Consider the following 26,097-nt stretch of genomic DNA (forward strand, 5'->3'; position numbering starts at 1 on the left):
ATATCTAGAATTCAGTTCATGAATAATATTTAAGTAGCGGGTTGGAAAAAAGATCCATAACTTTAGGAATTCTCAAAGTTTAATAATAACAGAGACATGCAATTTCTCTGCTCAATGAAAATACCTAATGAGGCAGTGACCCTTTTTTTGCCTTTTAAATATTTACTTATAAAATTTGGAGGAAAACTGAATTAAATAGTAGGTTTAAACTTGTAAATTATTTTTGCTATTGAAGATTAAGAACAATATATTCTACTTTTTGATGATACTTCTTTCTCTAAACATATGAAAAGCCATCTTCATGGCCTTGTTTCTTAGACTATATATGATGGGATTCAAGGTTGGGGGTACTACAGTGTAGAACACAGAAATTACTATGTCAAAAACAGAAGGGGACCCTGAAGTTGGCTTTAGATGGGCAGTGAAACCAGTGGAAAAAAATAACAAAATGACCACCAAGTGTGGAAGACAAGTGGAGTAGGCTTTTGACTGGCCTACTTTTGATGGAATCTTCCTGACAGTGGAGAAGATATAGATGTAGGAAACAGTGATGAAAATGAAACAGCAGAAATCCAAGATGGAAGTAATGAGGATGGGCACAATTTCTTTCATTAAATTTTCTGAACAAGAAATAGCTAATAATTGGGGAATGCCACAGAAAAACTGATGTACCACATTAGACCCACAGAAGGAGAAGGAGAAGGTACCAACTGTGTGTATCACAGCATTCAGAAAACCACCCACCCAAGACACAGCTGCCATCTGCACACATGCGCTCATGTTCATGATGACCTCATAGTGCAGGGGATGGCAGATGGCAGCATAGCGATCAAAGGACATTGCTGTGAGGAGGAGCACCTCTGCAGTTGCTGAAAACACCATAAAAAACACTTGTGCTAGGCAGCCAAGGAAGGAGATGGAGTTGTTGTGGGTCAAGGAGTTGACAATGGTTTTGGGGGTTGTAACTGAAATGAGGCAGAAATCCAGGCAGGACAAATTTTTCAGGAAGAAGTACATGAGGGTTTTGAGGTGCTGGTCCAAAGCTATTATCGTGATAATGAGGGCATTCCCCAGCAGGGCCCACAAATAAATGAATGAGAAGAGCATTGAATGCAAAATGTACATATGTTGACTAGTAGGAAATCCCATGAGGATAAATTCAGTCACAGTCGTTTCATTTCTCATTACTGCATTCATAATATGTTCAAAATATCAATAAACAAAAAGAAAGATACAAAAATCAACAAATTCAAATCTCACAAGAGTAAAGAGTATACATATCATAATTGGTCTCTACATATGGTAATGTCCTATTTGAATTACTGAACTATTACTTCCATGTGCATAGTCTTCAGTGTATTGATCATAACTCATTTATTGACTAATTTGCTTTCATTTAACCAAATTTAGTTTAAGTTCAAATAAGTCTGTCATTAAAATATTGTTTAAATATTATGTGAAAGATGTTGATATTTGGTGACTTAAAATTTTACGTGAATCTATGAAAACCCTCCCAAACCTTTAGGTAAATACGAATTGACCAAGGAACAAAAGCTATATTGTTCCCCAAGCTTCCCGTCTCTACATTCTGTCCCATGTTAATTATAATCACAATTTCATTATAATTTCTGAGAATTTGAGATGTAAATAATTCTGAGAAAAATACGAATTATTCATTGTCAATTTTCCTCAGATACTCCTATAAAATCTTTAGCCTTATTGTCTCTTCAAATCATTCAATTTAGCACAGTTCACAAATTTCAAAATTTTAGTACAGAATTTAGTTAATAGCTTCTTTTGTTTCTTTGTCACAATTTCCAAGTTATTTTCATTTACAGTCTTCTACATAGAATTTCATAAGTAACCCAGTTACAGTAGTTTTCAAATATCCTACAATATATGGGTTGAGATTATTGGCATTGCTCAGCAACTATTTTTTATTTTTTCCTCATTTAAATTTCCCCATATCTAATAAGTTAAATAATTATGTTTTCCCCACAAGCTCCTTTTTCTTTCTTTCTACTATCTATTAAAGTATTAAAAACATGATATTATCAACTGCACATCTGAAATACTACAAATATTTTATAACAGTCTCAGGTCAGTAACACAATCAGTTCACCTTCCTTGTATTCCTGTATCACTCCTATACAATTATGTAGTGGGGAAAAGGGAAGATAGAATGGGAACTAAATTCAGATGGCATCTGGGTGATGAAATACTGGATGATTCCTCTTTCAGTGACAGTTTGATACCTTATATTTGTTCAGAATTTATTCTTCATCCTTCATGTACATTTATCATATATTTGAGAATATACTTTACAATTCACCTATCAGTGGACTCCTCTTAAACTCCTTTTAAAAATATACTTATTCTCTCTCCATGGCATGGATAATGGAAAGAAAACAGTAAATATTGGTTACTAGGTTTGGGAGAGAGGTGATATTAAATAATTTATCATTTAATACCTCTAATTTAATATTCTCCAATTTCTTAGAGGAAAGGAATCCCTAGATTTTATTAAAAAGAAAAAAAAATGAGAAATTGGTTGTATTCCATTCTAATAGGGTAAATATTTTGAGGGGTATAAAAATGTTTATTATAATAAAATTTGACTTTGTCCATCTCTGCTATTGTTTCTGTTTAAAGTATTGTGGATTCTTCATCATAAAAAGTTAATCATTTCCCCTGAGTGTTTGAGTAAAGAAAGGTTAATGACCATTCATGCATATATTTCAAACATCCATACTTATCTGTGTCTTTTAGTGAGAAGAAAATAAAATAGGAAAAATAACCTCCAGCAAAGTTCTTGGTAATTCTGACTCAGTTACCCATCAATGTTAGTATAGGGCTGAATATTATATTTTTAAACACAGCATAATTAGTTTTTAACTTTCTTCATGTATTATTTATATACGACTTTCATTAATCATCATGTTAATTGTTGTGATTTCATGTAATATTGAATCCATTTTCTTCATATTGAGCTAAATGAAACACTCTTTAATCATCATATACACTTATAAACCAAGATATTATAAGTATGCCAAGAATATTAAAAAACATAACCTCTTTTGGAATATTTAAGAAAAAGACAAATTTAATATGATCCCCCTTTGTATTTCATCCCAAGGATGCTGGATTAAATAATTAATTTAATTATTTAACTAAATGCTACATTAAATAATTAGAACACCAGACAGTAATATGATTTTAATATGGTCCTTTTATATTTTCTTATTTTTCCCTATTGTTTAAATAAGGACATTTAGCTACTGTTTTATTTCTCAGGTATGTTATATCTAAAATGATTTTTTTCTACCAAAAAGACTTACTTTTGTACCTCCAGTCCTTATTTCTTCTGAGATTCAGGACAAGTGAAATTACCACAAGCGCAGAAGGAGGTTGTAAACCTCATTTCTGTAGAGATAAAGAACATGTTCATTTCTCTGAGCATGTAGATGATGCCCATGTAATCTACCTATCCATGTTGGCAGACAGTGTGGGCTGAAGAGCGCGATCATTTTACACGTTACTGCTCTCCCATGGGCTTGGACATCGCCCCAGGATGATAATTTATCAAACTGTTTGATTCTGAAGGGAAAATAGGCTATCTTTGTCTGCACCAACTTTCGTAATTAGTATCAGCCAATAATAAAATCTCACTGAGTAATTAGTGAATCAGTATGTAGAATTTTTTATTCTCTCAGGAACTTGTACATTCAAGAAGAGAACTATAATTAATTCTAGCTTCCAACCACCCAGTCTTTATTTCTTGAGTAGCCTTTATTACCTCCCCTAATCTGCTCATCACATCCCTACCTGAGGATGGTGTGACAGGCAGAAGGTTCATAAAAAGCCCATCCCCAAGGAAGGAAGGAAGGTTCCAGGTGACCAGCAGAGGGCAGAGCAGCCCCGGGGAGAGCTGGGTAGGAGAAGATGATGGAGAAAGGAAATGAGGAAAAGGGTTACATCAATGGACACTGCCATTCATGGGATGTATTTTTAGTTTGTACTAGCCAGGGAGTAAAACCCGGATTATTTGAGCAGCAGAGTGATATGAGCCAATGTATATTTGAACTTGACCATTGTCTGACAAAAGTAGACCGTCCAGGAAGCTGACTGGAATTGAGAACATGAAATAATTGCAGTATTCTTGTTGTGGGGATGTGTGGTTGATGAGCTTGGCAACACAGGCAATGGTCGAAGTGAGAGAAAAACACTATTTCTGGGAATATTTAATTGCGTAGCATAAATTTTTTTCCATGTAATAATACCACATTTATTTATTTATATAACCTACGTTAGATATTGGGTTGAACTATTCTGATTAAGATATTACTTTTTGGCTTCTTTTTTTTTTTTTAAATTTATACCTATAAGTCCATTGCCAGCAAAATAATATTACAATTAATAATAATATTACAATAAAGGGCCAAAGCAATTAAAAACACATGTTCCAGATAAGCAAGAATTTTATCCTTGATAGAGTTTTGCTGTGATTGTGTGAAGACAGTAAGCTGAAAATTGGTTTTCATAAATATTTGAATTTCTCCACCCTTCCACCCCAGTCAAATTACCTGTGTTAAAAGATCATCCCATTATAATGCACCGTCAGTTGAATTTTTTTTTTTTAATTTTTTTATTGCTGTGTCATCTTGAAAAGTCTCTTTATTTACAGTACTTTGGAATTTTACAAGTATGTGCCATGGTATAATATTTTTATTTCTGTTTATAGATTATAGCTTTGACTTCTCACTTGGTCATTTTAAAAATTCATTTCCTTCATTCTGAGGAATAATCTTATTTTGTTTTACTTTTTGATAATTTTCTTTCCTTTCCTTTTTTTTCCTCTTTCTGGAATTTTATTATTCTTTCTGATATTGACATTATTTTACAAACATTTTTCTTAAAATTTTAATTTCTCTATCCTTCTTCTCTGTACTCTTCCAAATTTTCTGTGGCATGATATTATTTCTGAGATACAATTTTCACATATTAAGAACACTTTCATTCTAAACTTGGGAGACACTATCTCACATGTTTTAATTGGAGGGATTCTCCTTATTTTTTCTGTGATAACATTTATATGAGTTTTTGTTTTTTCTTCTATTATCTGCAATGTTCATTTATTCTTGGTTTCCTTTTCCTATCAATATTATTTTTCTTTTATTCTGCATAAAAATTAGAAACATTCCACAAACACATGATAGGACCCTAAGTTTATCTTCAATATTAACAGTAGGAAATGTATTGGAAGTGCAATGAGCATGGATTAAGCTTGTGAACAGTTTAACTTCAATGATCAAGGCTAAGGGATTTTAAGGGGTCTGAAATATCAGTTATTTCCAGAAGTAATTTCCTTCAGAAAGTCATTCCCAAGGATACTCTCAGTGGAGTGTTACCTTAGTCATTAGCATTCTTCAAACATCTTTAGAAGGAATTAAGGGATTCACATTATATAATATCAGAACTCTCTTTTCAGTGTATAGGTCTTATCTACAGATCCCTCTTTATAGAACATTTTTTTTCCGGGTTGATGATTCTCTACCTCAAACTCTGCAGCTTCCAAATGCCACTACTTCTGTCTGAAGGATAGTGAGTTCTTCTCTCCTGAGGTGGAGAGCAGATGTGGACTTTTATCCCCTTTTATATGAACTCTCACCATACAAAAGTGCCAGGTATTTCCCCTTTAATTTCACTCTTATTTAATTGTTTTATGGGAAGAAGTAGAGATAAATGACTGTTTTAAATGTCATTGTAACCCAAACTATGTATTTCTTAATTTCATTGTATTTTTCCTAATTTCATTTGTATTTTTCTTGTCTAATGCATGCAAAACTTTAGTATTATAATGAAGTAAAATGCTGACTTGCACAACTAGACATGGGAATGTAAATAATTTCATAGTGCCACATTAGTTTGCCAAACACACATTATTTTTTATAATTTGTGATGAATTAAATATAGGAATCAATTCTTTTCAGGGAGTGGATTTGTGATAGAGTGCACATACTATGAATCCTGAATAAAAGTGATACAAAAATATTGTATTAATTTGGAGCTGTTATATGCCCCAGAAAAGGCAATCTGCTGTGGGTGGGACATTTTAATTAGGTGGTATAAACTGGGACGTGATGTAGCCCTTTCAAGGTGGAGTCATTCATGAGAAGGTAAAAGGCAATGACATTTGGAGAGACCTTGAGAGGAAGGGCCAGAGGAAGGGAGAGAGGTGGTCAGAGAGAGAGAAATAGAGAGAAATGGAAGAGAGAAAGATAGAGAGAGAGAGAGAGTGAGAAATTTAGTTTAGAGAGAACCACCAGGAGAGAGCTCACTGAGGGAGATAGATCCACAGATGCTAAGAGAGATCCCATAGAAACACTGGGAAAGAGAGTCATTGAAACCAGAATACAGAAGAGAAGGACCAGCAGGCATTGTCATGTGCCTCCCTAGCAGCGTTTCCTGAAAAATGGTATCTTTCTCTTGATGTCTTAATAAATCCCCATTGAAAAGTCAACCCTGCTCTGTATACTTAATTCCAGAAGCTTTAACAAACAAAACAAATATCATGAAAGTTTTTGTACTGTGAGGGCAATGATATAATAATTGCCCTATTTTGAAGATTTAAGACTAGAGGCCAGCTTTCCAGTTGTTACAGCATTCTTGTGCTCCAAAATTCAGGGTTTAAGATATTACTGTCATATGCTGTTTTGAGGCTGTTGTGTGTCTCCAGAAAAGCCATGAACTTTATCCTAAACTAATCTTGTGGGGCAGACCTATTGTTGGGTAGGATGTTTTTTATTAAATTGTTTCCATGGAGATGTAATCCATCCAAGTGTGGGTGGGATCTTTTGATTTGGTGGTTTCTATGGAGATGTAAGGTGGTTTCAAAGTGAGTCTTAGTCTACTTAATGGACTCCTTTAATAGGGAACCACTTTGGAAAAATCTCAGAAACAACACAGAAGGAAACATCTGGAGATTCAGAAAGAAAATGCCACTTGGGAAGCTGTTTGAAACCAGGAGCCAAAGGACTAGCAGATACCTATCATGTGTATTCCCAGCTGACTGAGGTGGTTCAGATGTCATTGGCCTTTCTTGAGTCAAGGTATCTTCCTATGGATGCTTCAAGTTTTGACATTTTAATTACATCAGAACTGTAAAACTGTGTTTTAATAGATCCCCTTTATAAAAGACAACACATTTCTGGTAGATTACATTTTGGCAGCATTAGCAAACTAAGACGCATAGAAATGAATTAAGAGCCAAGAGCATGAAAATGAATGAAAGGGTTCCCATGTTATTCTAAGTAACAGTGTTTGAGCATGATAGAAGGATAGTAAAATTAAACAAAACTTAAGCTATAACTGTGCTGTTTGAAAATATTATGTACCTCGGAAAAGGCATGCTTTAATACTGATCCAGTCTTGTGAAGGCACTGTTTCTTTTATTCCTGATTCAATGCTCTAGGGCAGAAACTTTTGATTACATTATCTCCATGGAGATGTGGTTTGTCCAATTGTGGGTGTGGCCTTGACTAGAAGGAGATGAGACTCCATCCATTCAAGGTGGGTCTTGATTAGTTTACTGGAGTCCTTTAAAAGGGGAAATATTTTGAAGAAACATCAGAGCACAGCCAAAAGAAAGAGCAGATACAGGCACTTGGAGAAGAATTGCTTCAGAGTCCACATGAGACCCAGGGCACAACAGACGTTGCCATGTGCCTTCCCATAAAGTATTAAGCATGCAAGAACCCAGAGTTGTGTCCCAGAGGAGGAGCTTAGTAATGGTACAGAATTTTGAAGTTAGGAACTCCCACAGTAAATAAAGGATGAAAGCTATGGAGTCCTGCAGCTTGGATGCTAGCCATGCTCGTTCCCAGCTGACAGAAGTGTTGCAAATGGCAGTACCATTTTTTGAGTGAAGGTAACCTCTTCTTACTGTCTTAGTTCGGAAATTCACTCAGCCTTAGAACTGTAAACTTGTAACTTATTAAATTCCCTGTTTATAAGCCATTCTAGTGTGGTGCAAAGGTGGCTCAGTGGCAGAACTCTCATCTGCCATGCCAGAGACTTAGTTCAATTCCTGGAGTCTGCCCATGCCAAAAAAAAGGCATTCCATTTCTCATATATTGCAATCCAGCAGCCTAGCAAACTGACATGGATTTTGGTACTAGGAGAGGGGGGCTGCTATGGTTGGCAAATATTTAATGTGTTGGAACAGCTTTTTAAATGTTGTATTAGTTAGGGTTCTTTAGAGAAACAGAATCAAAATGGAATACTTGCAAATATAAAATGTATAAAAGTGTCTCACATGACTGTGGGAACACAGAGTCCAAAATCCATATGGCAGGCTGTGAAGCCAATGATTCTAATGGAGGGTCTGGATGAATGCCACAGGCAGGACAGGCTCAACAGCTGAGGCAGAAAGAGAGATTGTCTCTTCTGAGTCCTCCTTCAAAGGCTTCCAGTGATTAGATTGAGCCTTACTCATTTCAGAAGACACTTCCCTTGGCCAGCACTTGCACAACCAGACAAACAGGTAACTCCACTTGGTCAAGTTGACACATGAACCTGTCATGGTCAGGTTCATGTGTCACCTTGGCCAAATGGTGGTTGGGCAAGTAATGGCTTGTCTGTTGCGATGAGGACATTTGATAGAATTAAATCATGATCACGTCAGCTGCATCCACAGCCGATTCCATTTGTAATCAGTCAAAGAGCCATGTCTTCTGCAATGAGTGATGCCTAATCTAAACACTGAAAGCCTTATAAGGAGGATTCAGAAAAGACAGACTCTTCCCAATTCATGGAGTGAGTTGGCAAGAGAGATAGTCAAAATAGCACCATTCGATTCTCCTAATGCTTCACTTGTACGAAGGCAGGATCTGGGGGATAATATTTTTGACACCTCTACAGAGTTTTGTAGAAATAAGAGGTATAGATATGTTGGTTGGTTGTTGTTATATACACTGGCTGCATTAAGGAGTGAAAGGGATGGTCTTTAGGCTTCAAATGAGAAGCTTCAGCATCGCCTGACAGATATAGACATTTCTATGAGTATCCTGAAGGAAAATCTTATTTCCTGTAGCCATAGACTCAAGATCTCTGAAAATCAGACTCAGAATCTTATTGTTAGAGTAAAAACTTTACAATGTAAACTGCAAGCTCACTCTTGCATGGTGTCTGCCGTTAAAATGAGGGCATTGATTGGAAAAGAGTGGGATCCTGAAAAATGGCATGGTGACATATGGATTGATAATGATGTCAGGGGTGAGGTCAAAACCCTAGATCATGCTGAATCTTCTCTAGATAACCCTGTAATAATTTGCCCTGAGGACATAACCACCTCACTTCCAGCCTGCCTTGAGGAGTTAACCACCCAACTTCCTCCTGAAGGGATTAGCCCAAGAGTGATTGATCCTGTTTCATCAAATGAAACTGCAAATGAAGGCTCTGAATCAAATGGTTTGGGAGATATTTCTAATTCTTTTCATGACCCACCACCACCACCCCTCATTTCTTCCAGACCTATAACTAGACTAAAGTCCCAACAGGCCCCTAAAGGTGAGGTACAAAGTATCACACATGAGGAGATACATCATACCCCAAAAGAATGTGTGAGTTTTCCAATTTATATAGACAGAAATCAGGGGAATATATGTGGCAATGGATTTCAAGGGTGTGGGATAAAGGTGGGAGGAATATAAGGCTGGATCAGGCTGAATTTATTGGTATGGGCCCACTAAGTAGAGATTCTGCATTCAATAAAACACACCTTTTTTTCTTTCACCTAACAATACTCAACTGTCCTGCAAATAACTGGAAACACATTAAATCTCTCCAGAATAGGTTGCAAGTCCTTGGTTAATATTCATTCTTAAACTTGATATCTTACAACTTCAATAGTATAACAGGAACAAAACAGCACCACAGTCCTCATTTCTGTAACTGATCACGTGGTCATAGTTCATATTTATCATTACCTTCTACCCATTCCATGTTCCCTTTACCCTCAGCAAACACTTTAGCTGACCATGGTTCTTTGCCTGGTGGGGTGACCCCAACCTTCATTCCTGAAGTTTCAGACCCATTGGTAGTCATGCCTGGACTGGGCTCTTGCAGTTTTCCATTGATTTTGCTCACAGAGCATGGTCATACTAAAAGACTCCCTAGGGGATCTCCTATATTCCAAGAAAACTCTTCTTTACCTGATTGGGTAGTTGCATTTATATTTCCCCCTGACAGTCAGTGTTAATCACCCCAGGCAATAATGCAAACCCTTTCTTGGTTTGTTGATCCAGGGGCATGAGCAGCCCAAAGTGACCAGGTGGCAGTCTTAGATTCCAGTTCAATGAAATCATTGTTGTTTCTCCTGATGGAAGCACTCCCACATTTGGGATTAAAACCTGTAGACCAGCAGAGCTCAGGTTCAAAGGGACAGGAAACAAAAATTTCCTAGTGGATCACTAGGGGTAAGAGTGAGTGGTGCCACTCCCATTTCCACCCCTTGGTTGTTGGACCCATGTTTCCTGGCTATGGGAGAAACAGCACCATACAGTGGACCTTGATTCAGAGCATACACAGCTTCCTGGAGAACATTACCCCGGTCTTTCAAGTTATTGCCACCTGTTTGGCATCATAAGTGAGTTTCAAAAGGCCAGTCACCATTCTATCAATCCAACTGCTTCTTTATGATGGGGAACATGGTATGATCACAGAATTCTATGAGTATGTGCCCATTCCTACACTTCATTTGTTGTGAAATGTGTCACTTGTTCAGAAACAATGCTATGTGGAATACCATAAAAATGGATAAGACATAAGCCCATGGATGGTAGTTTTGACAGAAGTATTGCATGCAGGGAAAGCAAACCCATATCCAGAGTGTGTGTCTCTTCCAGTTAGAACAAATCACTGGCCCTTCCATGAAGGGAGTGGTCTAATGTAATCAACCTGCCACCATGTAGTTCACTGGTTACCTGGGGGAATAGTGCCATATAAGGGGCTGAGTGTGGATCTCTGCTTCTGGCAAATTGAGCGCTCAGAAATAGCTGTAACCAAATAAGCTTTGGTGAGTGGAAGTCCATGTTGCTGAGCCCATGCATAATCTCCATCCCTACCACCATGGCCACTTTGTTCATAATCCCATTGGGCAGTGACAGGAGTTGATGGGGAAAGAGGCTGACTGGTATCCACAGAATGGGTCATCTTATCCATTTGATTATTAAAACCTTCCTCTGCTGAAGTCACCCTCTGGTGTGCATTCACATGGGACACAAAAATGTTCATGGTTTTAGCCCACTCAGGAAGTGGGCTAAAATCCACATACTTCTTCCCCAGGCCTCTTTGTCATCAATTTTCCAATTATGGTCTTTCCAACTCCCTAAACATCCAGCTAAACCATGGGCAACAGCACATGAGTGAGTATACAAATGTGCCTCTGGCCAGTTTTTCTTCCAAGCAAAATGAACAACCAGGTGCACTGCTCAAAGTTCTGCTCACTGGGAAGATTTCTCCTCACCACTGTCCTTCAAAGAGACATTCTTGGTTGTAGCGCTGCAGCTGTCCACTTTCGGGTGGTACCTGCATATCATGCTGAACCATCTGCAAACCAGACCCAAGTTTTCTCTTCTTTAGTCAATTCACTGTACTCCCCAAGAGGCCATAGCTCTGGTCTGGGAAAGAGAAGGTAATGTGGGAGGAGTAGAAACCACGGACATTTGGGCCACTTCTCATGTAACTTACTTGTGCCTTCAGGACCTACTCTGGCCCTATCTCATATATACCATTTCCATTTTACAATAGAGTGCTGCTATGCAAGCCCAACTTTATGGCTTTGTGGGTTAGACAACATCCAGCTCATGAAAGACAACTCAGTTCTCATAGTAACTTAGTGGCCCATGGTTAAGTGTTCAATCACTACAGGCCAAAAGCTGGTGCTCAAAAAGAGAGTAGTTATCTGCAGCAGATGGTAAGGTTTTGCTACAAAATCCTAAGTGTCTGCACTGTGATACTCCTATAGGGTCCTGAAAAGTCTCAGACAGCATTTCTGTTTGCCACTGACACTTCCTGCATTATTGGATGTGCTGGATCATACAGCTCAAGTGGCAGAGCAGCTTGCACAGCAGCCTGGACCTGTCACAGAGCCTCCTCTTGTTCAGGTCCCCACTCAAAATTAGCAGCTTTTCTGGTCACTCGATAAATGGGCCAGATTAGCACACCCAAATAAGAAATATGTTGTTGCCAAAATCCAAAGTGACCATCTAGGCATTGTGCCTCTTTTTTGGTCATAAGAGGGGTCAGATGCAGGAACTTCTCCTTCATCTTAGAAGGGATATCGTGACATTCCCCACACCACTGGACACATGGAAATTTCACTGAGGTGGAGGGTTCCTGTATTTTTGTTGGATTTATCTCCCATCTTCTGACATGCAAATGCCTTATGAGTAAGCCTATAGTGGTAGCTACTTCTTGCTCACTAGGTCCAATCAACATGATATCATCAATATTATGGGCCAGTGTGATGTCTTGTGGGAGGGAGAAATGATCAAGGTCCCTGCAGACAAGATTATGACATAGGGCTGGAGAGTTGATATACCCCTGAGGTAGGACAGTGAAAGTATATTGCTGACCTTGCCAGCTGAAAGCAAGCTGTTTCTGGTGGTCCTTACTAACAATTATTGAAAAAAAAACATTTGCCAGATCAATAGCTGCATACCAGGTACCAGGGGATGTATTGATTTGCTCAAGCAATGATACCACATCTGGAACAGCAGCTGCAATTGGAGTTACCACCTGGTTGAGCTTACAATAATCCACTGTCATCCTCCAAGACCCATCTGTTTTCTGTACAGGCCAAATAGGAGAGTTGAATGGGGATGTGGAGGGAATCATCACACCTGCATCTTTCAAGTCCTAAAGAGTGATAGTAATCTCTGCAATCCCTCCAGGAATCTGGTATTGATTCTGATTTACTATTTTGCTCAGTAGGGGTAGGTCTAGTAGCTTCCACTTGGCCTTTCCCACCATAATAGCCCTCACTGCATAAGTTTGAGAGCCAATGAGAAGATTCTGCCAGTTACTCACTATTTCTATACCAATTATACATTCTGGAACCAGGCAAATAACTACGGGATGGGTCCAGGGGCCCACTGTATCCACTGTGAGATGGACCTGAGTTAAAACTCCATTGATCACCTTGCCTCCATAAGCCCCCACTCTGACTGGTGGGCCAGAGTGATGTTTTGGGTCCCCTGGAATTAATGTCACTTCTGAACCAGTGTCTAATAATCCCCAACATCTCTGATAATTTCCTTTTCCCCAATGCACAATTACCCTGGAAAAAGGCTGTTGTTCTCCTTGGGGAAGACTTGGAGGAAGATTAATAGTGTAAATTTGTGGCAGTGTAACAGAGTTATCCCTCAAAGGGACTTGGCCTCCCTTCATTCAATGGGCTCTGTGTCTGTAAACTGTCTCAAATTTGGAAATTGATTAAGGGGGATGACTCTGTATTTTTGTAATTCTGGTTAGTCTTCTGTTCACTTGACCTAGAACTCTTTTGTTTATACAGCTCAAACAAGAATTTAGTAGACTGCCCTTCTGTTGTATTTCTAGGTACTCCATGATTTACGAGCCAAAGCCACAAATATCTGCGAGTCATATAATTTTGACACCTGCTTTGAGTTTGCTGTTTATTGTAATAGCCACATCTACCCTGTCTTTGTTGACTAAGTACCGCCACCGGGTTTCTGCCAAGTTGCGATCCCATCATCCCCAATGTGTTTAAGGATTCCAGCTCAGTAACAGGAATTCCTACAGTAATATCTGATCTACAGAGAAGTGCAACCACAGAGCTCTTCAGAGATGATGTTGCTGGTCTCACAAATTTATTTCTCACTGTTATGATAAAAGGTGCATACTCCAGACACTCTTGGGGTGTAAGAGCAGGCTTTGCATGTTAAATCCACTCTAACAGTCCAATCTCTCTTTGTGTCTGGATCCCCTCATCTACATTATACCAGGGCAGTTCTGGCATTTCAACCTCAGGTAATGTTGGTCACCTTTTGATCCATGTTTCAACCAACTACCCAAACAAATTGTTAATATCCCCTCATGCTATAACATCAAATGCAGAATCTCTGCTTAGTGGGCCCATATCACTACATTCAGTCTGATCCAGTCTTATAGTCCTTGCACCATTTTCCCATATTCTTAAAATCCATTGCCATGCATATTTCCCTGATTTCTGTCTATATAAATTGGTAAACTCACACAGTTCTTTTGGAGTATAACGTACCTCCTCATGTGTGATACTTTGTACCTCACCTTTAGGGGCCTATTGGGACTTTAGTCTAGTTATAGGTCTGGAAGAAATGAGGGGTGGTGGGGGTGGGTCATGAAAAGAATTAGAAATATCTTCCAAGACATTTGCTTCAAGGCCTTCATTTGCAGTTTCATCTGGTGAAACACAATTAATCACTCTAGGGATAATCTCTTTAGAAGGAGGTTGGGTGGTCAACTCCTCAAGGCAGGCTTGAAGTGGGGCAGCTATGTCCTCAGGTCAAACTATTACAGGGTTATCTAGAGAAGACTCAGCATGATCTAGATTTTCAACCTCATCCCTGACATCATTATCAATCCACATGTCACCATCCCATTTTTCAGGGTCCCACTCCTTTCCAATCAGTGCTCTCACTTTAATGGCTGACACCATGCAAGACTGAGATTTCAGTTTGAGTTGCAAAGTTGCTACTCTAACAATAAGATTCTGAGTCTGATTTTCCAAGATCTCAAGTCTACAGCTACAGGAAATAAGGTTTTCCTTCATAATACACATAAAAACATCTACATCTGTCAGGCAGCACTTAAGCGTCTCGTTTGAAGTCTTAAGCCCATCCCTTTCATTCCTTTAATGTAGCCAGTGTATCTAACAACAACCAACCAACATCTCTATACCTCTTATTTCTACAAAACTCTGTAAAGGTGTCAAAAACATTATCCCTTAGAGCCTCGCTTCATATAAGCAAAACATTAGGAGAATCAAATGGTGATATTTTGACTCTCTCTCTTGCCAACTCACTCCATGGATTGGGAGTGTCATTCTGATTATGGGAATCAGAGTCCTCAGTGCCCTCGAGTCTAGTCAGAGTAGAAAACCATTCATAAAAACCCATTTTTAAGATTCTGTTTCTTAACAACTACTGCTGATACCAAGATGTATTAGTTAAGGTTCCCTAGAGAAACAGAATCAACTGGGAACACTCGCAAATATAAAATTTATTAAAGTGTCTCACATGACCATGGGAGCACAGAGTCCAAAACCCACAGGGCAGTCTGTGAAGCTGATGATTCTGATGAAGGGTCTGGATGAACTCCACAGGAGAGGCTCATCAGCCAAAGCAGGAAGAGCACCTGTCTTTTCTGAATCCTCCTTAAAAGGCTTCCAGTGATTTGATTGAGCATCACTCATTGTGGAAGGCATTCCCCTTGGCTGATTACAAATGGAATCAGCTGTGGATGCAGCTGACCGATTATGGTTTAATTCTATGAAATGTGCTTATCACAACAGACAGGCCAGCACTTGCCCAACCAGACAAACAGGTACCACCACTTGGCCAAGTTGACACACGAACCTGACCATGACAAATGGGTAAGGGGAAGACTCTGTAAGAATTATGTGAGGTTTGGTGGAGAAGGCTTAGAATGTTTTGAAGTGACTGTTACTGGAAGTGTGGACTCTAAAGACACTTCTCATAAGGCTTTAGAAAGAAACGGTGATGGGATCATTGCAAACATGGACGTAATCAGCCAACTTAGAAATAGACAGGATTAGAGTACAAGTTAACTGGAAAGGATTTCTGGAAAGTCCTATTGTCATTATGATTCCCGCATACTGCATAAAAAACCAACACAAGTGCTGTGGGATTTGCATAGATGTGACCACTTCCAATCTTGACTAAAAGGGAAAAATTGCAGGAAAAATGACTCAGAGGCAGAATCATGGAAGCTAAGTTTTGGAGCCAGGAAACCTCATACCTGAAAAGCAGGGCCACCCACACATGTGGTGAGAGTGAATTTGCCCTTTAAGCAGAGCCTTCATTATTCAAGAAGAATTGTGCCATCTCAGGCCTCAGAGAGGGTGGGTCACATCAGCAAGGTATGTGAGCTCTGGAGAGCTTGAGTATGTACTCCAGAAATGGTAGGGACTCCAGGTGCTGCTCCAATGCATGGATCAGGTAGAGCCAATAAAAGGCAGTTCCCTCAATGAATCCCAGTGTTGAAATGCTTCCCAGCATTTGGACACAGAGAAATGCCACTGTGTAGACCCTGGAAAGGGTGAGAATGTTGTTTCCTAAAGCCCAGTTATAAATGACTCTCAGACTTTGAAATTGAATGGAATTTTCCCTGCAGGTTTACAGAACTGTTTGGGCCTGGTGACTCCTGTGTAGTTTTTATTTTTTCCCTATAGGAATGGAAATACCTATAACTGTCTTTTCTTTGTATATTGGCAGCAAATAACTTGTACTGAGTTTCATTTGTCTCTGGACCAGAGGAGAATTTTTGCCTTAGAATAGACAATGCCTGTAGCTGAACTTGAAAGATTTTGTATTGGTTTAAACTTTGTATTGTATTTGTATTGTTACTGAAGTTGTTTAATGCTTTTTGATACTGTGTTGGAGTGAACATGCTTTCGATGTGGAAAAAAACATGTCTTTTGGGGGTCAGGAAATTGGAATATACTTGTTTCAATCTATTAAATATCCCAGAAGCCATGCTTTAATCTTGATCCAAGCTGGTGGGGGGGGCAGCTGTTTCTTTTAATCCTAATTAAAAACCATAGGGTGGAGACTTTTGATTAGATTAACTCCATTGAGACATGATATGCCAAATTGTGTTTGTGACCCTTTGATTAGATAAAGATGTGACTCCACCCATTCAAGATACATCTTGATAAGTTTGCTGGAGTCCTTTGAAAGGGGAAACATTTTGAAGAAACATCACAGCAGAGCCAAAAGATACAACAGATGCAGCCACTTGGAGATGAGTTGCTTCAGAGCAAACATGAGACCAAGGGTTGGACCAAGGGCCCCACATACATTTCCAAGTGTCTTCACATGAGATATTAAGAAGGTATGATCCCAGAGATGTGTCCCAGAGGTGCTAGGTGAGGCCCACAGGTGCCAAGCAGTGAACACAGGAAACACAGACTGAAAGCAGTGGGTCCAGGAACAAGGGAACAGCAGATGCCAGGGCATTCTGGATGGAATCATCCTTTCTGGAGTGAAGGTAACCTCTTCTTAGTGCCTAAGGTTGGACAGTTTCTTAGCCTTAGATCTGTAAACTTGTAACATACTAAATTCCCTCTACAAAAGCTGTTCCATTTCTGGTATATTGCATTCTGGAAGCTTAACAAACCAGTACAATAACCTACAACTAACTAAATAAATAAAATCAATAGCTAATTGGCAAATAATAACAAAAAGATAAGTAATATAGATTCATATCTTCATGCATTAAGGAAATGTAAAATTTTCCAGCAACACCTTTAGATCTATAATTGCATCATCCATTATGTCCACATTTATGTCAAAATTATGTTCTAATGTTCAGTATACATCATTCATTACATATATATTTTTAAACTGAAGTAGACTTTCTTTGCTATTTATCAATCATATTTTGAAGAGTATAGGCTATTTATTTTGAAGAACACCCATCAACTCAGTGTGGTGAGTGACAGAAGTGTTTTAAGGAATAAACAGAGAGACTGACAGAGAGAGACATAGAGAGTGCTGATTGGAGAGACTGCCTGGAAAGAGTGGTGAGATTCTGTTAGAGAATGCAACCAATTTTAAGGACCACCAAAACGAGATTGCTGGAGAATAAACATCCTAATTTGAACTTAATTATCTCTATCTGATCTCCTAAATCTTCCCCTTTTAGCAATCCAAGACTGGCAGACTTCAGAGAACAAAGCAGCCTGGAGAACGATAAATGTTGGATCTGTATAAATAAGAATTAATATCCTGCAAATGACTTTAAGATATATTTCCATGTATCTAGGTTGTGACAAATTGATCTTTCTGAACTCATGGAGTCATATCTTTTATGATTTTAAGAGATGTCCATCATTAACAATAAAAGCTACCTCTCTTTCATATCTCCTTTCTCTGTCATATACATTAACTGATTCTATCTTGTTGTAGCATGTGTGTGTATGAGTGTGTGTGCATGACTATGTGTACATGAAATTTCATTTCCTTCTTTGTGAAATGTTTGGGGTTATTTTTCATATCTACCTTTCATTAACTATTTTAATATTTTATTTTCATTTCATTTAATCTTTATTCTAAACAATAATCTTCAATTTTATGAGATCCACTTAATTCTCTTTCAAATGTGTGTAGCCAATTATCATCTTATTTGGCCCTTATTTTCTTTTTCATTTTTAAGCACTTTAACAAATAAATTTATGGCACATGTCTTAGTTTCTGATTGCAACAATTTCAATTTAATGACTTCCTGCATATTGGAAAATCTGTTTTTATTTATAATTCCAAAATACATTTGGGATGCAACACCTTTAATTTACATTATGGTGGCTTTGAGCTGTGTACCCCAGAGAACTTGTTTTTAAATTAAATTCATCTCTGTGGGTGTGAATCAATTATAAGTAGAACCTTTTGATAAGATTACATCAGTTAATGTGTGGCCCAACCAAATTAGGACGGATTTTAATCCTACTATTGGAGTCCTTAACAAACTGAAAAAATATGGACACAGAGAGAAAACGCTATGGGAACAAGAAAATGAATGTCAATAAAACACAGAAGAGAAGGGAAACTTCAGGAAAAACTACCAGGTGCATTACCATTTGACAGAAGAATCCAGAAACAAGGATCTCTGCAGCCAACTCCAGATTATCAGTCTGCAATTAGAAAGCATCACTTCAATGATGTCTTGAATTTGAATTCTCCTAGCCTCAAAACTGTGAAGTTATAAATTGCCCTATTTTCAACCCATAGCATCATGTTTGCTTGAGTAGCAAAGGAACAAAAACAAATTTTGTTACCAGGAAAAGAGAGGTGAGGCTATTGCAAATAATATAAATGTTTAAATGGCTTTGGAATTTGGAAATGGGTAGAAGCTGAAATAATTGTTAGATGCTTGATAGAAATGGCCTAGATTGCTTTGAAGAGACTGTTTGAAGGAATACAGAAATTAAGGGAATGAGTCCCAAGTGGAAATGATGAATGTGTTATTGGAAACTGGGAGAAAGATGATCCTTGTTTTAAAGTGGAAGATAATTGGCAAAACTGGATTCTGTCATCATATTGAAGACAGAACTTGAAAGTGATGGACTTGAACTTTTCATTGTGAGGGTTTCTAGCTAAGTGTGGAATGTATACACTGGTTTCTCCTTGCAGGTTATAGTGAAATGTGAGAAGAAAGTGATTAGCTGAAAACTGAACTCTTAAGAACAAAGAACTCATAAATTTATGCTTTGGAAAATTCTGAGCCTATCTAGATGTGTGCTCTGAAACTAGGACCAGAAACAGCTCTATCAAGACCTCCTTGAGCTTCTAGACAATGATCCCCTACAGTTAAATTGACCATGTGATAAGTCAGCATTGCAGTGAACGTTAGAACTTGAAATGCTTTATGCAAGAAGGATCAATTTAAGGTTATTCTGTCTGATGATTTGGATCCCTGTGAGCTGAAGGTATACCCAACAAAATTTCTCCACAACTTTGTGGAACAAATGTTGGGGCCTGTGTTCTGGCATTTATGGAAAGCCTGGATGTTACCCTAATGTGCAGAGAGTGTTAGCCTTTTTCATGTCATTCTGTAAACCTTGGCCACCAAGGTTTGGAGAAGGTGAGGCCTTTAACTCAGAGTTTCAGGAGAGCATGGCTATTGTAAACAAACTGCAAATAATGGCAATTACTGCTTCTTCAGGATTGGAAGACAAACATCAATCAATAGATGACTCTCAGACCTTGAAATCTAATGGAGTTTACCTTGCTGTATTTTGGAATTGTTTGAGACCCATGACCCCTACTTTCCTGCCAATTTCCTGTTGTTAATGGTTTAGCTGGATGATCAAGGACTTGGAAAGAACATAATTGGAAAATTGGTGACAAAGAGGTCTGGGGGAGAAGTATGTGGATAGACCTTTCTGAGTGGGCTAAAAACATGAACATATTTGTGTCCCATGTGAATGCATAGCAGAGGGTGACTTCAGCTGAGGAAGATTTTAATAATCAAGTGGATAAGATGACCTGTTCTGTGGATACCAGTCAGCCTCTTTCCCCAGCACTTCCTGTCATTGCCCAATGGGCTGATGAAAACAGTGGTCATGGTGGTAGGGGTGGAAGTTATTCATGGGCTCAGCAACATGGAGTTCCACTCACCAAGGCTGACTTGAATGCAGCCATTGCTGAGTGCCCAGTCTGCCACCAGCAGAGACCCACACTCAGCCCCCGATATGGCACCATTCCCTGAGGTGACCAAGGATCTACATGGTGGCAGGTTGATTATATTGGACCACTCCCTTCATGGAAGGAGCAGCAATTTATTGTAACTGGAATAGACACATACTCTGGATATGGGTTTGCTTTCCCTGCATGCAATGCTTCTGCCAAAACTACCATCCATGGGCTTACAGAATGCCTTATCCATCATAGCATTGCTTCTGATCAAGGAACACACTTTACAGCAAATGAAGTGTGGGAATAGGCACATGCTCATGGAATTCTCTGATCTTACCATATTCCCCATCATCCAAAAGCAGCTGGACTGATAAAATGGTGGAATGGCCTTTTGAAAACTCAATTACAGTGCCAACTAGGTGGGAATACCTTGAAAGTCTGGGCTAATGTCCTCCAGGAAGCTGTAAATGCTCTGAATCAGCATCCGCTATATGGTGCTGTTTCTCCCACAGCCAGGATCCATGGGTCCAGGAACCAAGGGGTGGAAATGGGAGTGGTACCACTCACTATTACCCCTAGTGACCCACAAGGCATATTTTTGCTTCCTGTTCCTGTGACCCTGAGCTCTGTTGGTCTACAGGTTTTAGCTCCAAAATGGGGAGTGCTTCCACCAGGAGAAACAACAATGATTCTATTGAACTGGAATCTAAGACTGCCACCTGGTTACTTCGGGCTACTTATGCCCAACTGGATCAACAAGCTAAGAAGGGGATTACATTACTGTCTGAGGTGATTGACCCTGACTATCAGGGGGAAGTAGGACTGCAACTACATAATGGACATAAAGAAGAGTTTTCTTGTAATACAGGAGATCCCCTAAGGCATCTTTTAGTACTACCATTCCCTGTGATTAAAATCAATGGAAAACTGCAAGAGCCCAATCCAGGCAGGACTACCAATGGGTCCGAAATGTCAGGAATGAAGGCTTGGGTCACCCCACCAGGCAAAGAACTATGACCAGCTGAAGTGCTTGCTGAGGGTAAAGGGAACATGGAATGGGTAGTGGAAGAAGGTAATGATAAATATGAACTTCAACCATGTGATCAGTTACAGTAACAAGGATTGTAATGCTGTTTTGTTCCTGTTATACTATTTAAATTGTAAGATATCAAGTTTAAGAATGAATATTACCCAAGGATTTGCACCTTATTCTGGAGAGACTTAATGTGTTTCCAGTTATATGCAGGACATTTGAGTTTTGTTAGGTTAAAGAAAGAATGTATTTTATTGTTTTTATTTAGAAATTAGGTATGATATAAGGTGGTATGTATAGCTGCCAAGTTGATAAGGGGTGAACTGTCATGGTCAGGTTCATGTGTCAACTTGGCCAAGTGGTGGTACCTGTTTGTCTGGTTGAGCAAGTGTTTGCCTGTCTGTTGAGATGAGAACACTTCATAGAATTAAATCATGATCATGTAAGCTACATCCACAGCTGATTCCATTTGTAATCAGCCAAAGGGGAGTGTCTTCTGCAATGAGTAATGCTTAATCTGATCACTGGAAGCCTTTTAAGGAGGATTCAAAAGAGACAGGCTCGGGAGCGAAACCAATGCCTGGCTCGGAGCAGCAGCACCAGCAGCAGCAGCAGCAGCCGCCATGGCCGCCGAGGGGTTTCTCTGGCCAGTGTTGATTACACCAGTCTACAAGCATGGGGAATATTTTTGCTAATCTCTTCAAGGGCCTTTTCGGCAAAAAAGAAATGCGCATTCTCATGGTTGGCCTGGACGCTGCAGGGAAGACTACTATTTTGTACAAATTGAAACTTGGTGAAATAGTAACTACTATTCCCACTATAGGTTTCAATGTGGAAACTGTAGAGTACAAAAACATCAGCTTCACCGTGTGGGACGTGGGTGGCCAGGATAAGATTCGGCCTCTGTGGCACCACTATTTCCAGAACACACAAGGTCTGATCTTTATGGTCGACAGCAATGACCGAGAGCGTGTGAATAAGGCCCGCGAAGAGCTCATGAGGATGTTGGCAGAAGACGAGCTCAGGGATGCTGTCTTACTAGTGTTCGCTAACAAGCAGGATCTTCCCAATGCCATGAATGGTGCTGAAATCACAGATAAACTGGGATTGCATTCTCTGCGCCACAGAAACTGGTACATTCAGGCCACCTGTGCCACCAGTGGGGATGGGCTTTACGAGGGACTGGACTGGCTGTCCAATCAGCTCCGAAACCAGAAGTGAACCGAGACCGTGTCCTCTTCCCTCTCCCTCCTCTCCCTCTTACTTCCTCCTCTTCGCCCTCCGCTTTACTCTCATGTGGCAAACTGTGCTACTCTGTGGTATTGAGTGCCAGAAGCTGTTTCCATGGGTTTTGGTCACAGTATGTATTGCACCATGCTGTAAATGTGGCAGATGCAGCCTGCAAACAGGTTTTTTATTTAATGTAAATAGTTTTTGTTTCCAATGAGGCAGTTTCTGGTACTCCTATGCAATATTACTCAGCTTTTTTATTGTAAAAAAAAAAAGGAAAATCAACTCACTGTTTAGTACTGAGAAGGGATTTCAGGCACTCTGGCACCTGGGCTTCCAGGGGTTACTGTGTTAGAAGAGCCAAGGGCGCCTCCTTTTGGCTTTAGGTCTGTGTTGAGATCTATTTTGGTGGTTTGTTTTTAACCCAAAAACTCAGTGCATTTTTCTAAATAGTTAAAAATAAAAGATAAGGAGAACACTTGAACACACAGAAGGGAGAAATATGCCTAATGTAGATTTTGCAGTAACGACCTGAATACTAGTCCATCTGATCGTCTGTGTTTCCCTTTGGGAACGAGAGAAGGTGACACAAATCAAACCCATGATCAAATTTTGCATGGTCACAATAGAGATCCCTGTAATTACGCTTCGTCTTTGGATCATCCTGTATTTCATAGAGTTTGTGCTTGTACTTGTGCTCACACGGTTACCTAGGAAACAAGGTTTGAGGCTGTGGCGTGGCCCTGGCCACTATGAGACCAGCGTCCCTTCCATCGGGTCTTGGGCCCTAGACCCCCCACTGTGCCCAGACCACTGATATTGGGCCTCTCGAGACCCCACAGGAGGGCCTTTGCGCTGGCCTCGGGCATGGCCGCAGCCTCTGGCTCTCAGTTTAGAAGAAAGCAGGGAGCCACCAGCCTTTTATTTTGGTCAGATGTGTGGTGCTTTTGTTTGAAACCACTTGCCAGAGCAGAGAGCCTCTGTTATTCCCTGCATTTACTCAGAGCAGATCTCGGGGCCCTATGGTCTCACCAGCAGAAACACATGCAAGTTTGGAAAGTCATTCCATTCTAGAACGCACAGCCCGTCTTGGAGCACCCCTGTCTGTATTTGTGTGAAGTAGCTTTCACTCCCTCCTCCTGCCCGAGTCAGATTTGCCATCAGGAAAAGATGACCTCTATCCTTTTTTTCTTTTGTATTTTGATAAACACTGAAGAAGCTGGAGTTGTTAAACTTTGTCTTGGGGGAAAACAACCTCAGAACTGGTTTATTTGGTGTTGTGGAACCTCTTACTGCTTTCAATACACAATTAATAATCAACTGTTTTGTATACTTGTTTTCAGTTTTCATTTCGACAAATAAGCACTGTAATTATAGCTATTAGAATAAAATCTCAGCTATTAAAAAAAAAAGAGAGAGACAGGCTCTTCCTGTTTCAGCTGGTGTGCCTCTCCTGTGTAGTTCATCCAGACCCTCCATGGGAATCGTCAGCTTTACAACCTGACCTGTGGATTTTTGGCTTTGCATTCCTGTGGTCATGTGAGACAGTTTTATAAATTTTATGTTTGCAAGTGTTCCCTCTTGATTCTGTTTCTCTAGAGAACTCTTATTGTATACACCCTCTTATTGTAGGTCTATGTAATGTGTTAATCTTAGCTGGTGTATGGCAACTCTATGCAATTCAACAGGGTTATTCTGATCCCTGGTGCTTATCCTTGGCCAAACTTGAACTTCTGGCCCCCAAACCAAGAGACAATAAGTGCTTATTATTTAAGCCAACCCATTGTATAACTTAGTCCCCATGGTGCTCTAGAACACACACACACATTTGTAAAAGCTATAGAAAAATGTGCAAATTGATAATTTGCCCCTGACTTCTGTTAGGCTATCTTGGTATCTGGGTATTTGTCTGTTCACACATTCTAGCTCTATCTATGTGACTAGAGAGTCATAAATTCCCACATTTCGAATAAGACTGTTGATTTCCTGAGTCCAAATAACTCCCAGGCTTCTTGGCTGTATTCTTGGGAGGAAGCATGTCTTGTTTGAAGAAGAAAGTTCAAGGAAATCTATTCTTGTATACATTGGACCTTGGTAGTGTTGAATTAAGCTTTCTTGGTCCTGATGCACTATATCCTATTCCTTTAACTAATACTTCTTAAGTATACATTGACAGATTGTGTTTTTCCCATTTCTAAATCAACATAACTGCATAACTGCCAATATAATATTTGCTTCATCCCCAACATTGTATTGAGAAATGTTACTGGATAAAACACAGGAGATACTCCTGTTATTAGAAAATTTTGCCCTCCCATGATATATGATTTTCCTACCTCTGTAAGAATTCGAGAATTCGAGAGTTTTGCCACGCAAAGGAAGACTCCAAGAGACGTTCTCTCATGCAACACACAAGGGGTTTATTTACCACACATGCGTGGGGCTCACTGAACACGCAGGAACAGAGAGCCCCGAGCCTGGATTTTGGGAAGCTTTTTGAGGGCCAGGATAAGGGGGTGGGGTTTGAGGGTTGAACATGAGTTACAGGTTCTGCTTTATGCAGGAAGTAGATAACGAACATTTTGTAAGAAGTAGATAACAAACATTTTGCAAGAAGCAGATAACAAACATTTTTCGTGCATGAGTCATGGGAGCTGCTTCATGCAAGAAGCAGCTGTCTCGTGCAAAACTCCCTTACTCAACCTTCTCAGTTGCATTCTTAGATAAACTTTCTCTGGCAGTTACAACCTTGCATAACCAAGGCAGCAGAAAACCTTGCATAACAAAGGCAGCAGATAACCGCCCCTGGGAAGTCCTGGGTTGTTTTTCTTAGCCTGATGGGGCCCATAACTCTTTTCTTTACAATCCTTCTTTACTTAAGAAAAGTTAGCTACTGTTAAGTTTTATAAAATCCTTCTTTACACCTCTTAAGAAATATTTGCATTGACTACATTCCTGTTTTATATCATTTCAACTGTTATGAAATTTCAATTGATATTGGAGAAATAGTTGCTTTATTTTTTAACCCTGATATTTAAATTTTACACAGCATTTATAAAATAAATTATAAAATATAATTTAAAATAAATTATAAAATAAATTTATTTAAAAATTTATAAAATAAATGTTGCTCTTAATTCTCTATTCTCATAGATCAGTAGAAGGGAATTCATTAATATGGCATTGTTTTATATGTAGCTTATCTGTATTCCCTTGTGGAATTATGTCTAAATTCTGGCACAAGGAAGTTGGAGGAAAAAGGAGTTAGAAATCAACGTGGTGAACTCTAGCAGATAACAGCATTCTCTGGAGAAATGCAATCAACAGGGAACACTTGCAAATATAAAATTTATAAAAGTATCTCAGGTGACTGTGGAACACAGAGTCCAAAACCTGCAG

The 26,097-nt window shown here is 39.2% G+C and overlaps 1 protein-coding gene and 1 pseudogene across 1 annotated transcript; one reads left to right on the forward strand and one right to left on the reverse strand.

Moving 5' to 3' along the window:
- Positions 1–252: 252 nt before the first annotated feature.
- Positions 253–1,185, reverse strand: LOC143673153 (olfactory receptor 14A16-like). The gene has a single exon (XM_077147494.1). It carries the CDS (start codon positions 1,183–1,185, stop codon positions 253–255), a length of 933 nt encoding a protein of 310 aa, XP_077003609.1.
- A 20,895-nt stretch (positions 1,186–22,080) lies between these two features.
- Positions 22,081–23,686, forward strand: LOC143673152 (ADP-ribosylation factor 1 pseudogene; annotated as a pseudogene).
- The last annotated feature ends 2,411 nt before the right edge of the window (positions 23,687–26,097 follow it).

Source organism: Tamandua tetradactyla, unplaced genomic scaffold (assembly GCF_023851605.1).
Source record: "Tamandua tetradactyla isolate mTamTet1 unplaced genomic scaffold, mTamTet1.pri scaffold_153_ctg1, whole genome shotgun sequence".
NCBI classification, from domain to species: Eukaryota; Metazoa; Chordata; class Mammalia; order Pilosa; family Myrmecophagidae; genus Tamandua; species Tamandua tetradactyla.

What these genes read in the sequence shown, in the direction of transcription:
- LOC143673153 (XM_077147494.1), bottom strand. Translation starts at nt 1,185, where the DNA reads ATGAGAAATGAAACGACTGTGACTGAATTTATCCTCATGGGATTTCCT.